Below are 15,252 nucleotides of genomic sequence, written 5' to 3'. Positions count from 1 at the left end.
AAACCAAGCCCAACTTTCATAACACTTATACACCAAGATTTTGAATTAGGCAAATGAGATAAGCAGCCCTATATTCAAACTGATCTAGAAAAACCCAACTAAACATAAACAAGTCCAGTTGAATTGCCCATTAGGAGAGTACTGGTTGACTAGCAAACAGCCTAGAATGTACATACCAACCATGAAATGTAAAAAAGAAACAAGATTTTAAAGAACATAGGCAGAGGGGGAAATAATTTTTTAAAATGTTATCTGGTATCTTTAAGGAAAAAGAAAACACAGGGAATTCCCCCTGTAAACAAGGAGTATTATTTCTGTGGAAATGAAGCATTATGAATATAAAAAGCAACATGAAAAATCTTAATAGAAATTCAAGAGGACTTAGTTTTATCGGTCTGTCTTTCCTAATTCCACTCTACTGGGAATACAAGTGTTTAGAAGAAAAGTAAAACATTATCAGGTTAGAGATGTTACTAAGCCAAACAAAACTGTTCCAGATATCTGAACTCCCATCAAAGGAAGCAATGTGACAGAGAAGGCCTATGTGAATGTTTCTAACAGGTACTTTGCTCTGTTAAAATCTCAAATTTATTTGAGTACGTACCTGCAGCTTTCATTAGAAAAATATCTAATTTATATGTCAAACTACAATCTGGGAAGAATGAAACTGGCCCACATGAAATCCATCACTTTGACATCTTAAAGCACTTTCAATTCTCTCCCCTTCAACCATGCATATAAGGATTGTTGGTTTATAATAAAACACATGAAACGAGGAAGATATGCACTGATGATTACTTGATAAATTTTTGAAAACTGCATATGGTTCAGTATTTTATCTAGCTTTCCATCTACACCAACTGGTTATTTTTGATATATAGATTTTTTTTTGGTTTGTATCTTCAAGTAGTTTTCAAAATCCAAAATCAATCTTAGGGTCACTTCATCCTGATGATGGTTCTGTGGGCCCAGCTTGACAGTTGTTAGAAAATGATCACCTTGATTCAACTCATTTCAATTCCACTGACATTAACAATACTATGTGAGAACAAAGGAGGGGCGTGCCCTGGTCCTCAGAGAGCTGAGTCTAATGACAAGTAGATAAGCATAGATCATCTCAAAATGCTACCTAAGTCAAAAAAGGGAACATCTATTCTTTTTTTTTTTTTAAACTATAATTGACAAACAACATTATATTACTTTTGGGATACAACATGATGATCTGATGTATGCATATACTGCAAAAAGATTTCAGTAAGTTTAGTCAACATTCATCAACACACATAGTAACAGTTTTTTTTCTTGTGATGGGAACTTTAAAAATCAACTCTTATATTGTGAAGTAATTAGCCTCCAATTAAAATAAATAAATTTTAAAAAAAGATCAACTCTTAGAGCAACCTTCAAATACACAATAAGGTACAGTTAACTATAGTCACAACCCTGTATGTTAGATCCCCAGGAATTTCTTTTTATCTGGCAGTAACTACTCTTTATAGAGCCAATGATCTAGTTCAAATTTTGTTCACTTGAAAACAAACAAAAAAACCTATAAAGTAACCATCAGGAATAGGAATAAGATCTGCTCATGCCACTACCACTGCCACCGCCCTGCTCCCCAAGCTTAGGACACTCTAACCTACTCCCACTCCAAGCTAAGGACACTCTAACCTGGTGGGAATGGCAAAAGGATCACCCGAGTGAAGCAGCATCAATGCTGACACAAACTGCCCATGCAGAGATGATTCCAGACTAAGTGTGGAGGGTCTTTTCACCTGGCAGGCGATGGCACTCGTCAATGCCACATCACTTGTAATGAGTATCATCCCCAAAGCACACACAAGAAAGTAATTTCTACAGTTCTGTACATAAGCAGGAAACCATAGCTAATTCACCATTCGCTCTCAGGCAAGACATTTTTCTCTGAGCCTGGGTTATCTCATATGCCAGGTACCAACGATGGTTAACTCTTTTCTAGGGTGGTTTTGGGGGTGCATGAGATAATGCATGTTAGTACTCCTGTGCTTCTATTACAAAGCACTATTAGGGACTTACCTGCTGGCTCAACTGGTAAAGAATCCACCTGCAATGCAGGAGACTCCAGTTCAATCCCTGGGTTGGGAAGATCCCCTGGAGAAGGGATAAGCTACCCACTCCAGTTTTCCTGGGCTTCCCTGGTGGCTCAGACAGTAACAAATCCACCTGCAATGCATGAGACCTGGGTTCGATCCCTGGTTGGGAAGATGCCCTGTGGAAGGAACAGCTACCCACTCCAGGATTCTGGCCTGGAGAATTCCATGGACAGAGGAGCCTGGCAGTCCATGGGGTCGCAAACAGTAGGGCATTACTGAGCAACTTTCACTACTCACTATTAGGGACTAAAGATGAGACAGTTGTCCCTGTTGGTGCTCAGTCACTAAGCTGTGTCCAACTCTTTGCAACTCCATGGACTGCAGCACACCAGGCTTCCCTGTCCTTCATTATCTCCCAAAGTTTGCTCAAATCCATGTCCACTGAGTCGGTGATGTTATCTAACCATCCCACCCTCTTCTCCTTTTGCCTTCAATCTTTCCCAGCATCAGGGTCTTTCCCAGTGAGTTGGCTCTTCCCATCAGGTGGCCAAAATATTGAAGCTTCAGCAACAGTCCTTCCAATGAACACTCAGGGTTGATTTCAGCTGCCTCTGTGTTGCTGCTAAAATTTTAAAGGGATAAATTTCCTCACTGATTTCCAGTGTATACTAAAAACATATCTGATTTTCCCACAGGTACAAAGGTATTTTTATTTTGACTGGCCCCCACTGCCTTGGTCCTAGTACAAAAAGGACAATTCACCAATGTCCCAAGGGGCTCTGGGAACATTCCACAAAGATAATGTCTTCCTAGATGGAAGCTGTTCAGGATGACAGCAGATCACACTCACCCAGCCACTCACCTATGCCAAAAGTGAACTAGTTATCTAGAGAAGTTATTAGACAACTGGCATGCTGTGACACTCATGCTGACCAGAACACGAGCCTAGGTCACCTCTGACCTATAACAGAGAACTAATGCCCAACTAAAGGCAGAAGGTACCAGCCAGAGGTAGCTGTAGACTTTCCATCTGTGGTATCACAGAAGGATATTGGTCTTTGTTCCTTTCCTGACACAGAGCTCCTAAACTCCGGGAATTTCCTGAGTGTAAGAGTGATGAGTCTTTTGTCTTAATGAGACAACTCTTGGTGGGCTCCTAGATAGCTTCAGGCTGGCAACCGGTCAATAGAAAACCAAGACTTCATTAGAAGTGTGGAACTTTCAGCCTCATTTGCTAACTTCCAGGGAATGGAAAAGGGAGTGGCAATTGGGTCAATCACCAACGGCCAATGAGTTAATCAATAATGTCTACATAATGGAACTGCCTAAAAACCTCTAAATCATAAGATTTGGAAAGCTTCCAGGTTGGTAAAGGTATCTACATTATAGGAGGGTGGTACACCCCAACTTCATGGGACAGAGGCTCTTACTCTTGGAATCCTTCCAGACCAAAGTACCTATCTACCTCTTCACCTGCTCCTTTATAATAAACTGATTATTTCTCTGAGTCCTGTGAGCCATTCTAGTCAATAATCAAACCTGAAGAGGGTGTCGGATTATGGGAACCTCCGACAGAAGTATGGGTAACCTGTGATTGGTATCTGAAGTAAAGGCACAGTTGTGGGACTGAGGCCCTAAACCTGGAGTCTGATGCCAACTCTGGGTAGTAAGTGTCACAACTGGACTGAGTTATAGTTATCCACTTAGTGCCAGAACTGACTGATGTTAGGGATTCCCTGGTAGCTCAGTTGGTAAAGAATCCACCTGTAATGCAGAAGACCCTGGTTAGATTCCTGGGTCAGGAAGATACGCTGGAGAAGCAATAGTCTACCCACGCCAGTCTTCCTGGGCTTCCCTTGTGGATCACCTGGTAAAGAATCTGCCTGCAATGCAGTAGACCTGATTTGATCCTAGGTTGGGAAGATCTCTTGGAGAAGAGAAAGGTTACCCACTCCAGTATTCTGGCCTGGAGAATTCCACGGGCTGTATGGTCCATGGGGTCGCCAAGAGTCAGACACAACTGAACACCTTTCACATAGGAGGAGGAAACAAAATCTCTCATCATCTCTCTGCCTGTATGACACAGAGGCATACACTGCTTTCTGCTGACATCATTCCAGAACACGTTAAGACCTCCATTTCTCAATTTACATGAGGTTTGTCCCCTATGTCAAGTTCAACTGCAAATGCCACTGTAATCAGCTAACTTACTGGCAGCACTTGTCCTCCATGCACCCATTGTAAAATACAAGACTACTCTTAGTCAAGGTTTACCAAAGCTTTTCATCAGATTTGCTTGTACACTGTCAAACACATTCATTGTCTGATAAACCAGGTAAGCACATTCTAGGACTTGATATTGATCTGAAAGCTAAAATGAAAAATTTTAATTTTCTAACAAATATAGAAGTACTTATACAAATGGAACAGAAAACTTGACTCCCTCAACACAACACCACTGCATAGTTTTAGAAACTAACGTCAAGTCTGTCAGAATTTCTGACAAAAATTTCTTGAGAGGATCTACTCATTCAGTATATTACTTCCAGAGTTAGCACTAATACTTTCAGGTTGAAGAAACATATCACAAATATTATTTAACCTCCAATTCACACATAACCTCACACACTGCTGCCAGGAATTTTTGTAGCTCGGAGTGTGAGATAAGATAACAGGACTATTGTAAAGTTATTAGCCTCCAATTAAAATAAATAAATTTATATTTTAAAAAAAGATAATAGGACTAATGTTTTTTTCTTTGATTTGGAGAAAAGCAATCAGAGGAAATAATGTGACATAAATTCAATTGCAAGGTTACCAGGAAAAACCTAATGGAGCTTAAGCTTCACTCATTAAACAATGATTTTCCTACTCTGTCACCATCACTCAGGTACATTTGATTCATTTTTTAAAATGTTATCTAAACAAGGTCCTAAAGGTCCTACTGAATAGCACAGGGGACTATATTCAATACCCTATGATAAACCATAATGGAAAAGAATATTAAAAAAAGAATGGCTATGTGTACAACTTTACACATTTGTCACTTTGCTGGAAAGAAGGTTGGCACAACATTGTAAATCCACTATTACTTCAATTAAAATAAATTTTTAAAAAATGAAGGCAGGAGGAGAAGGGGGCAACAGAGGATGAGATGGTTGGATGGCACCAATGACTCAATGGACATTAGTTTGAGCAAACTCCGGGAGGTAGTGAAAGACAGAGAAGCCTGCTGTGCTGCAGTCCACGGGGAGGCAGTCGGACACGACTTAGCGACTGAACAACAAAGTACTCCAGATCATTTTAAAACTCCCTGAAGGCGCGGCAGCTCTTTCTTAGTAAGAAGAAATAATGGAGACATTTCCCCCATACCAAAATTGAAACAACCAAGGCCTCCAAGGTCTCCAAACTTTAAGGCCTCCAAAGGTCTCCTGTATAGAAAACAGCTCCTCTCTGGGAATTTACAAATTCTTACAACCCAACTACATTTTCAGAGGTTGAAAATGTTCTTTTTAAAAAAAATATGCATTGGAATGGAGGTATATAACAAGACTTCCAGAAAACACACAAAAAAGTCAGGTCTATTTGTACACATTTTTCTCTACTTCTTGTCTGATCATTTCCTATAATACTCATGAAAAGTTGATTCATTTCATTTCTCTGACACTCAGAGGATGTCACTTTATTTGATCTCTCTGACCAATCATTTTACCGTCAAGCATTCACCGAGCTGAATAAGGATGTTCTCTTACATAACCACAGTAGTACCAACTTCAGTGAATTTAACACTGATTCACCACTACTACAATCAATATATAAAACAGTTCCATCATGCCCATCAATTCACTCATGCTTCCATCTTACAGTCAACTCGTCCCCCAATAACTTGGCACCACTATTTTCTATTCTTGTCATTTTTCTTTTTCCAGAACGTCATATAAACAGGATCATACAGTATGGAGTCTTTTTTTAAATTATGATCAAATACACAAAACATAAAGCGTACAACTCAGTGACATTAAGTACATTCACCATGTTATGCAACCACTAAGACTATCTAGTTCCAGAAAAACATTTCCATCACCCCCAAAAGGAAATCCCATATCCATTAAGCAGTCACGCCCCACTTCCCTCTTCTCCAGCCTCTGACAACTACGAAACTACCCAATCCACCTGCTGTCTCTATGGATAGGGCTATTCTGGATATTTCATATAAACGGAAGCAGACAATACTGTGGCCTTTTGTGCCTCACTTCTTTCACTGAGTGTGAAGTTTTCAAGGGTCATCCAGGTTGTAGCATGTATCAGTACTTTGTTTCTTTCTACTGCAGTATGTAGCCTTTCGAGCCCAATCTCACTTACAGGACGCCTCTGACATCCACCCATCTTGCTACGTGCATGCAATACCTGCATGCCTAGTGTCATCATTTTTACTGCTGAGTAGTATTCCACAGGATGTATATACCAGAGTTTGTCTGCCCAGTCACCAAAAGACATTTCATTGTTGATACTTCCCCAGAAATGTAATCATATAAGTCAAGGTATTTTACAATTAATAGGGCTACTATTATACCTGCACTTGGCAATAGAAAAATTCAAATGTACACAACAGGTACAGGTTCATTATCCATTATCTGAAATTCCAAAACCTAAATATCCCCTAAGTGTCAAGGTTTTCAGTAAATTTTCTGTGAAGTCATTTGGAGATACCGCTTGACCTATACTATAGTCTCTTTACAGTCTTTTTAAGTCTTCTTAATGAGAATATTCATTTTCTACAGAAATATTATATCTTATACACATTCCATTGGGGGATATAATTCACATATAAGCTACTGAACCATATTACCTTTCTATAATCAGAAAAATTCATAAATTCATCTGACCCCAAAGATTTAGATAAAAGTTGTAGCCCTGGACTTACACAGTTCTAAATGAGACAAAAATTAAGTTGATAATTACTCGAGTCAGTGAAGAGGCATTAAGCTTTTCTCTATTACAGACTAGCTCCCCAATACATCAACTACAAGGATGAACATTACCCCACAACCCCCCTCTTAGGAACAACATCCAACCTACATGGTCTTTGTAGGTTATCCTAACCTAAAAACTTGATGGCTGTTTATAAAAGACACCATTTCTACTGAAATTCAGACATAATCTTTGAACAGGTAAATGTTAAAGTTCTCAGAACATCTGACTGTCTCAAGATATGTTCTTCAGCACTCAGGAAGAGTGCACTGCTGTAAAACCTGAAGTAACCTGTAGTGCCATGGGGTCTCCTCACTTGAAAGGAGACCACAGGGGCTCTCCAAATACATTATTCCATATACACCACATTTATTCATTCCATGTATACTGGGAACCCATCTGGGCTACTAGGCAGAGAGTCAAGAACTGGGGAAACAGGAGGGAACAAGCCAAACAAGGCTCCTACTGTCATGAAGCTAACTCTCCAATGACAGGAATAAAACACACAAAACCACTGAGAAAAATATCTAAGTGATAAATCCTACGATGACAAAAATATGATATAAAATGACAGAGGAATGATTTCAGATTGGATGGTGACTCAAGGCCTCTAAGAGTTGAAACTGAAGCCAAGAACTAAACCCCCAAAGAAAATGAGAATCAGAGAGACGAGCAGTGCAAAGGCTGTAACAAAGCAATAAGTCCATATGGTCAAGGACGAGAGAAGGCTCAGGATGGCTAGAGTATGGTTAAGAAAGGTAAAGAGTGTATGTAATGAGATCAGACAAAAAGCCAAGGGCAGGCTCATGCAGGACTGTGTTAAGTCAGAACAAGAAGTTGGGAGTTTCTTCCAATTGAGATGGAAGGGTGTTAAAGGGTTTTAGGGAAAGGAATAACATGACATGACTGATAATTTCAAAAGCTCACTCTACTTGCCATACAGTGATATAATATAGATAATATGGGACTGGTAATCCAATCCTTTCAATTCTTTCATTTTAAAAAGTATATATACGTGTGTGTGTGTTTGTGAGCTTACATAAATATGGTGTGTGTATGTGTGCACACACGTGCATGTGTGCACTTATACAAATATGATGGCTTCTGTGATATCTCAGACCAGGTAAACAATCCACCTGTAATACAGGAGACATGTGTTTGATCCCTGAGTCGGGAAAATCGTCTGGAGAAGGGAATGGCTACCCACTCCAGTACTCTTGCCTGGAGAATTCCATGAACAGAGAAGCCTGGCAGGCTACAGTCTGTGGGCTCGCAGAGTCAACCCCATAGACTGACATGACTGAGCAACCAACACGTTCAACATTTTCATATATGCGTATATTGTAAAAGAGATCAATCCTGGGTGTTCTCTGGAACGACTGATGCTAAAGCTGAAACTCCAGTGCTCTGACCACCTCATGAGAAGAGTTGACTCATTGGAAAAGACTCTGATGCTGGGAGGGATTGGGGGCAGGAGAAGGGGACGACCCAGGATGAGATGGCTGGATGGCATCACCAACTCGATGGACGTGAGTCTGAGTGAACTCCGGGAGTTGGTGATGGACAGGGAGGCCTGGCGTGCTGCGATTCATGGGGTCGCAAAGAGTCGGACACAACAAAGCGACTGAACTGAACTGAACTGATCGCTTCATGTATTAAAATGGCAAGAAAAGGCAAAATTTCCTGAAAACTGATTTTTTTAAAACTACTGTCCTGAATGATTTCACATTTGTAACAATGTCTCTGGTCTGCCAATTATGATTTTAATAGCTGCCAGAGCCAGAAAATTTAAGGACTTCCTCTGTGAACCCTACAGATCAATGTAGGTTTTACTCTGCTAATAAATCTGACAATACATGTAGAAAGTCAATGAGTACTAAAGAAATGAAGAATTAAAATTGCCGTTATTTAAATACCAAAACACATCTTTTTTCTAAACGCCAATACTTAACCAAAGTACAGTTCATGAAATAAGATCAAAGCTGAAGTTATTGCCCTGCGAGTCAAAAAGCAACTGAAGGCTATAAATTCTATTTTTAATTTTCAAAGTTAATAGTAAATCAGGAAAGTCTCTATGAGACACATACCCCTCATCCCAAAAAGAGTTGTGTTTGAGAACATACCTACTCTTAGTCATATTTCCACAAATTTAGAGCTGGTTATGTTTCAAACAAAGAAATAATTAGCTTTCTGAGAAATAATGCTCCTGAGTTCACTGTCAAATTACAGGAAAACAATTTCTGTACTTAACACAAACACCAGATTATTTCAAGCGCCAAAATTTTTGTGGACAGTTTTATTCTGTAAAACCAATCAGAAGAAGTAATCTAGTTAATGCAAAAATGTTATTCCATGGTGAACTGTTTAAAGGTAAACTATATACTCAAAAATATGGCTTGCTCTTACTTCAAGAGTTCTTTAACATGAATTACTGAAATTCTAAGACTTGTGAAAAAACTAATGCTCTACTTTCTTTAATTTAAAATAGATCACTTTAAAATTACCTTTATTTGTTTCATATTCGGGAGTCCTAAAAATACTGGTCCAATATCTTGAGTGTTTCACTTTCGACTACTTTTTCTATAATAAGGTTTGAAGAAACTGACCAAATTTGGTACTGTAAGATACTAGGAGGATATTCTGAAAATCCAATCTGTAGAGCAGAGGTCAAAAAGAAAGGTCTTCTGGATCTATTCATGGATTTCAACAAAATCCATGGTGCAGGACCCTGTCCTCAGAAAAAGACTAAAATCTCAAGAAACTACTCATTTGTACAATTTCTCTGGCAAGTTGAAAATTCCATGCTGAAGCAATGAAACGTAAAGTTTTACGTATAGTAAGGTAATTAAAATCTTACCCGGCTCAAACAGAAACATTCCACCACCATGAAGAACATCAGCAGCAAGTTTAATGATTTAATTGCATAAAATATATTTGGGGACAAATTCTACAACACTCACTTTGTATCTCATAGGCACTCAGAAGTATTGGAAAATACATCCTCATCACCCATGAGTGGACAAATATCCACAAAGAACTACAGCTAAGGGTATAGCTGGCTGTTGTTTGAAGGCATCAACAGGAGGCTTCTGGAAATCTTAATTGTGGTTTCTTAAAAAAAATTTGGAGGAACACAAGATGCAGAGATCTGACAGACTCTTCCTAACCCAAGGCTGCATGCAAGTCATGAAACTCACCTGTGTTATACTCCTTTAACTGCAAGTCCTTCACAGGCATGCCATCAGGAGTCCAAAAGGCGTTAAGAATCTGTAAGAATATGGTATGCACACTAATGATACACATCATAATCAAATACTAAACATTATATTTCCCCTGCTGCTGCTGCTGCTAAGTCACTTCAGTCGTGTCTGACTCTGTGTGACCCCACAGACAGCAGCCCACCAGGCTCCCCCGTCCCTGGGATTCTCCAGGCAAGAACACTGGAGTGCGTTGCCATTTCCTTCTCCAATGCATGAAAGTGAAAAGTGAAAGTGAAGTCGCTCAGTCTTGTCTGACTCTTCACGACCCCATGGACTGCAGCCCACCAGGCTCCTCCGTCCATGGGATTTTCCAGGCAAGAGTACTGGAGTGGGGTGCCATTGCCTTCTTTATATTTCCCCTAGTGGTTTTTATTCTACAAACTTTAAAGCAATGATTACTTTACAAAGGCCAAATTAAGCCAAGTACACTCCAGGCATTCCAAAACTATTCAATGAGTAGAACATAATTACTCAAAAATTCTCAAGTACAAAAAAACGGGAGAAGAGCATAACCTCAAGAGCTCAGGCTCTGAAATGAGACTGCCAGTATTCCCAGTCTCTCCTCCTCATGTGCTGTGCAACCTTTCAGCACCCAGAGTCTCATTTTCTAAACCTAAGATCATGCAATGAGCTCCTTCCTATCCAGGGCCATGGTCCCTGAACTCCCTCAGCCTGGTCAGCTCTTTTCCCCATTTTCAAATGGACTGTTCTCTCACTTGCATTCAGGCCTGGGCTCAAATGTCACTTCCTCAGTGATGTCTTCCCTACCTACCCAATCTAACACCACTTGCACCCAAGTGATGCTCTAAACCCTTACTTTAGTTTTCTTCAGAGCATTCATCGCTGCTTGAATTTTTTTTTTCTGCTTATTCTTTTTACTATCCATGGAAGCAGTGACTTTATAATGTTCACCACTGTATCACTCCATGCCTAGAACACTGCCTGGCATACAAAGGTGCGTCATTTTTGAATGAATGAATAAAGAGTACCTGTTTCATAGAATGTTGTGATAAATAAATGAACTTATGCTTTTAAGTATCACACAATGCCTAACACAGAGTAAAGCTCTGTTTGCTCTAGTGATTGTATATTCTGACCAAATTCTTCCTTAAGGTCATCCATAATTTAGTTACCAAGTTCTTTAACATTGAGGAGTTAGAAAGTTCCCAGTTTTTACTATTATAAACAGCATCTTTATGTAAGCACTCCAACCCTCCTCCCTCCTACTTGGATTATACCCTCAAGGATGATTATCAGGTCTGAGGACAACAATCACTTGTCATATATAAATATATTACAAACCTCACCTCAGTGAGTACTCAGTAACTGGTGAAATATGAATGATCTCTATGGGATTATACTAAAGCTACTTTCCTGGTTTAGCTTCTGCTCTATAGGCAGAGGAAGGCTGGGTGAACGATAACCAAGATTTCCCTGAGGATTTCTTTGTACCTTCCTGTGAATCTACAATTTCTCAAAATAAAAAGTCTTTAAAATTTTTTAATTGACCAAAAAAAAAAAAGAAAGGAAAAGGAAAGAGAAAAAAGAACGAGACCCTTACCTCTTCCTTTGTGGCACTTTTAGGCACCCCATTTAATCGAATAAGCTTGCTTGGTTTCTCCTCACTTGGGCCAGTCCTATAATCTTGATCCTTGAATCCAAAGCAAAAAAACTTATTTCATAAAAAAATACATGTTATTGTGCAAAATGTAACAACATGAAATACAGGTACTCAGGATAAAAAAAATCAAAATGACTTGCATCATATGAAGATATAAAAAATTATAATTGTCTCTTTTTCTGAGTTCCAAAATTTGATTTTTTTTTTAAAGTGGGATCTTACTTCCCCAACCAAGGACTGAACCTGGTCCCTGGCAGTGAAAAGGCAGAGTCTTAAGCACTAAACCACCAGGGAATTCCCCCCAAATTTTATTTCAAATCATTAGAATATAAGTGTTCTAAGACCCATGCTAATTGCAGGAATTTTGAAATAGTAAAGCAGAAAATGAAGAGAAACAACATTGAAAGGGACTTTTACAAACAGGGAAAAAAAAAAAAATCAACTAGATTTTTAAAACTAGAATTTTCTTTTCCTGAATGAGAAAACAGCACATAAATAAAATCAGATGTCATTTATCAAAGATGTTACCTATAAACAATCTTCAGAACAAAATCAAAAGGTGTCATCTGATGATATAACTTAACAGTACAAAATCAGAGAAATCTGCATTTTCCATATGCACAGAAGTCTCAGCTCTGATTCTCCTCCATTTCAAGTTATAAAAAGGGTTTAACCTTTGGGAAAAAAGTCTCCTACAACTACTTGACCACACCTACTGTCCGAGCATAATTACAAATAGTGTCCTCTTTTACTCTTGAAAGTGTCCTGACCTGAATAATAAATTATACGGCCATCTAGTTCTAACATTCTCAAAATCCATTTTTTAACCAAATATCTAACCAGCTTGTCTTAGAATTACTGTCCAAAATAACAGAAACTGCAATAGAGATGGGTAACACCTATTTTTAAAGGTAATGTTTTCAATGTCCAACTGCAAACATAATTCTAAGATTATATGTACATTAGACCATATATTAGACATACAGAAAATCAACATTTAAGTCAATTAAGTTAGCTTCAATATTTGCAACATTAACATTGCCTCCTCCTAACTAGGTATTTTCTCTCTTATCCTAGATATTCTCTAAATGATTTTAAGTAAGAAAATGAACCCCAAACAGCCACAAGGCCTGACTACGTAAGAGACGAGAGAACCAACTCCCAAAGACAAATACTTTCTAACTAAATTATCCCACGGCATTTAAATTAGTACCATCAAGCGAGATAATGAAGAGATACACATCAAAAATATGATCTGAACTGAGGGCCCTTTCTCTAGAGATGTACACTCCATTTGTGACTATAAATCTTGCTTTTTAATGGCTGTATAAAGTAAGACCCAGGACTAACGGACTCTATACATCATCCTTCAGAAAAGTCTTATGAAGAAGCAAAACTCAACAAAGCAATCCAGGGCTTCCCTAGTGGCTCAGTGGTTAAGAATCCACCTGCCAATGCAGAAGATATGGGTTCAATCCCTGATCTGGGAAGATCCCACATGCCACAGATCAACTAAGCCCATTCGTACAACTGCTAAGTCTGTGCTCTAGAGCCCAGCAGCCCTAACTAAAGAGTAGCCCCTCGCTCTTCTCAACTAGAGAAAAGTCCGCACAACAACAAAGACCCAGCACAACCAATCAATAAGTAAATATATAAAATCTTAAAAGACAAAACAGTAGACCACTCTATTAACATACCTGAAGGTCCCGTTGGGCATCTTGGGAAGTTTTGCCCTCAGAAAAAGACTTGCTCTGGCCATAGCCAAATATTTGGCTTCCAGGCAGTCTGTGATCCACATCACAGTACTCCATGCTTCTGTAATCAGTGTCCTGACGGCCAAGAAAGTCCAGACCACCTTCTTCTTTAAACATATCAGCATCTGAGCTCTGTTGTTCACCTCCAGAATGCTGTGACTTGTCCTGGTCTTGAAGAGGACTTTGGCTGTTCTCAAAGTCTGGTGGAGATGCATGGTCAAAGGCTACACCTTGTTTTTCTCCTTCTCCTGTTTCTGAATGCTCAAATTCTCCCTTCTGAATGCCAAAAGCAGGTCTTTCCGTTGTATGGTCATGTGCAGATTCTTCTCTCTTGTTCACATTCATACCAGAATGTTCTCTGTTTTGTGTGGAGGGCTGAACGTAATCCAAAATATCTGGATCCGCAGAGGGCATCTCCCTATCTTTAAATTCCATACAAGGTCCTCCTTCTCTGCCCCTAAAATCCTGATCAGTCCTGGATCGGTGTCTACCTCTGAAATCTGCATGTGGTATATTCCTGTCCCTAAAGTCTAGATCACTAGTACCTGAACCTCGGCCTCTAAAGTCCACTTGGGTTCCGTCTTTGTCCCTGAAGTCCAAATCAGATACATCTCTATTTCTAAAATCAGAACGGGACTGATCTCTGCCCCTGAAATCCAAGTCTGATAAATCCCTTCCCCTAAAATCTGCATGGGCTCCATCCCGCCCTCTAAAATCTAAGTCATAAGTGCCCCGGCCCCTGAAGTCAGGAGGAGGAGCATCCCTACCTCTAAAGTCACCAGTATGAGCCTCCCTGTCTCTGTAGTTCATGTGAGATGTCTCTCTGCCTCTGTAGTCCAGAGAAGTACCGTCTCCACCCCGATAGTCCATAGGTGGCCCTTCTCTATCCCGAAGGTCCCCAGAATGGATGTCCCTACCTCTGAAGTCCAACTGTGATGAATCTCTGCTCTGGAAATCAGAAGATGAAAAATCTCCCCCCCTGAAATCATGTCCATGGCCCTCCCCTCCTCGATAGTCACCATGCTGTCCGTCTCTAGCTCCATAGCTGAAAGAATGCTCCTCTACATTTGCAAAGGGAGGCCCCGAATGCCCCTGGAAATCAAAGGGAAGTGAATCTCTGCCAGGAAAGTTGCCAGAGTGTCTCTCTTGAGCATGACTCTTAAGGGGAGGAGGAGGATAATCCCTGTTCCACCCGGGAGCAAACCTTTCTTCTTGGCTCCCACTGTAGAAACAAACACAGTGTTATTCATATTGTCCAGAGAGTTTGAAATCTACACACCAGCATATTCTTCTCTAATCACAGCACATTCTTCTGTAAACATTTTTTTTTTTTGGCAGAGTTCTGTAACAAGGTCCTAGATCTGCAGAAAACAGCAATGTTTTGCTATTTTAAGACGAAGTGGCGGAGTAAACTTTTAAGTTCCCATTTCAGAACACGAGGAAAGTCAACACAAGGTTTTCAACATGACTGCTGCAGAAAAAGCTTTCACCCAGTCCTGCAACAGGGAAAATCCGCAACACCAGATAAGCTAGCAATGGTGACACTCTACAAAAATTTCCATTTCCTACAACCA

General features: G+C 39.7%; 1 protein-coding gene across 3 annotated transcripts in view; it reads right to left on the bottom strand.

Annotated features, from left to right (window-relative positions):
- Positions 1-15,252, bottom strand: part of RBM6 (RNA binding motif protein 6) — an 83,737-nt gene that overhangs the window by 49,452 nt on the left and 19,033 nt on the right. For all 3 annotated transcript variants that reach the window (XM_052653422.1, XM_052653405.1, XM_052653498.1), the window contains exons 3-5: positions 13,622-14,900; positions 11,865-11,954; positions 10,241-10,310 (exon numbers count right to left, since the gene is read on the bottom strand). In XM_052653422.1, the coding sequence (XP_052509382.1) occupies positions 10,241-10,310; positions 11,865-11,954; positions 13,622-14,900 (1,439 nt within the window). The remainder of the gene's footprint in view (positions 1-10,240; positions 10,311-11,864; positions 11,955-13,621; positions 14,901-15,252) is intronic.

This window comes from Budorcas taxicolor, chromosome 1 (assembly GCF_023091745.1).
Source record: "Budorcas taxicolor isolate Tak-1 chromosome 1, Takin1.1, whole genome shotgun sequence".
NCBI classification, from domain to species: Eukaryota; Metazoa; Chordata; class Mammalia; order Artiodactyla; family Bovidae; genus Budorcas; species Budorcas taxicolor.
Note: the sequence above shows the minus strand (reverse complement) of the source record. Positions and strands in the feature narration are given on the sequence as shown.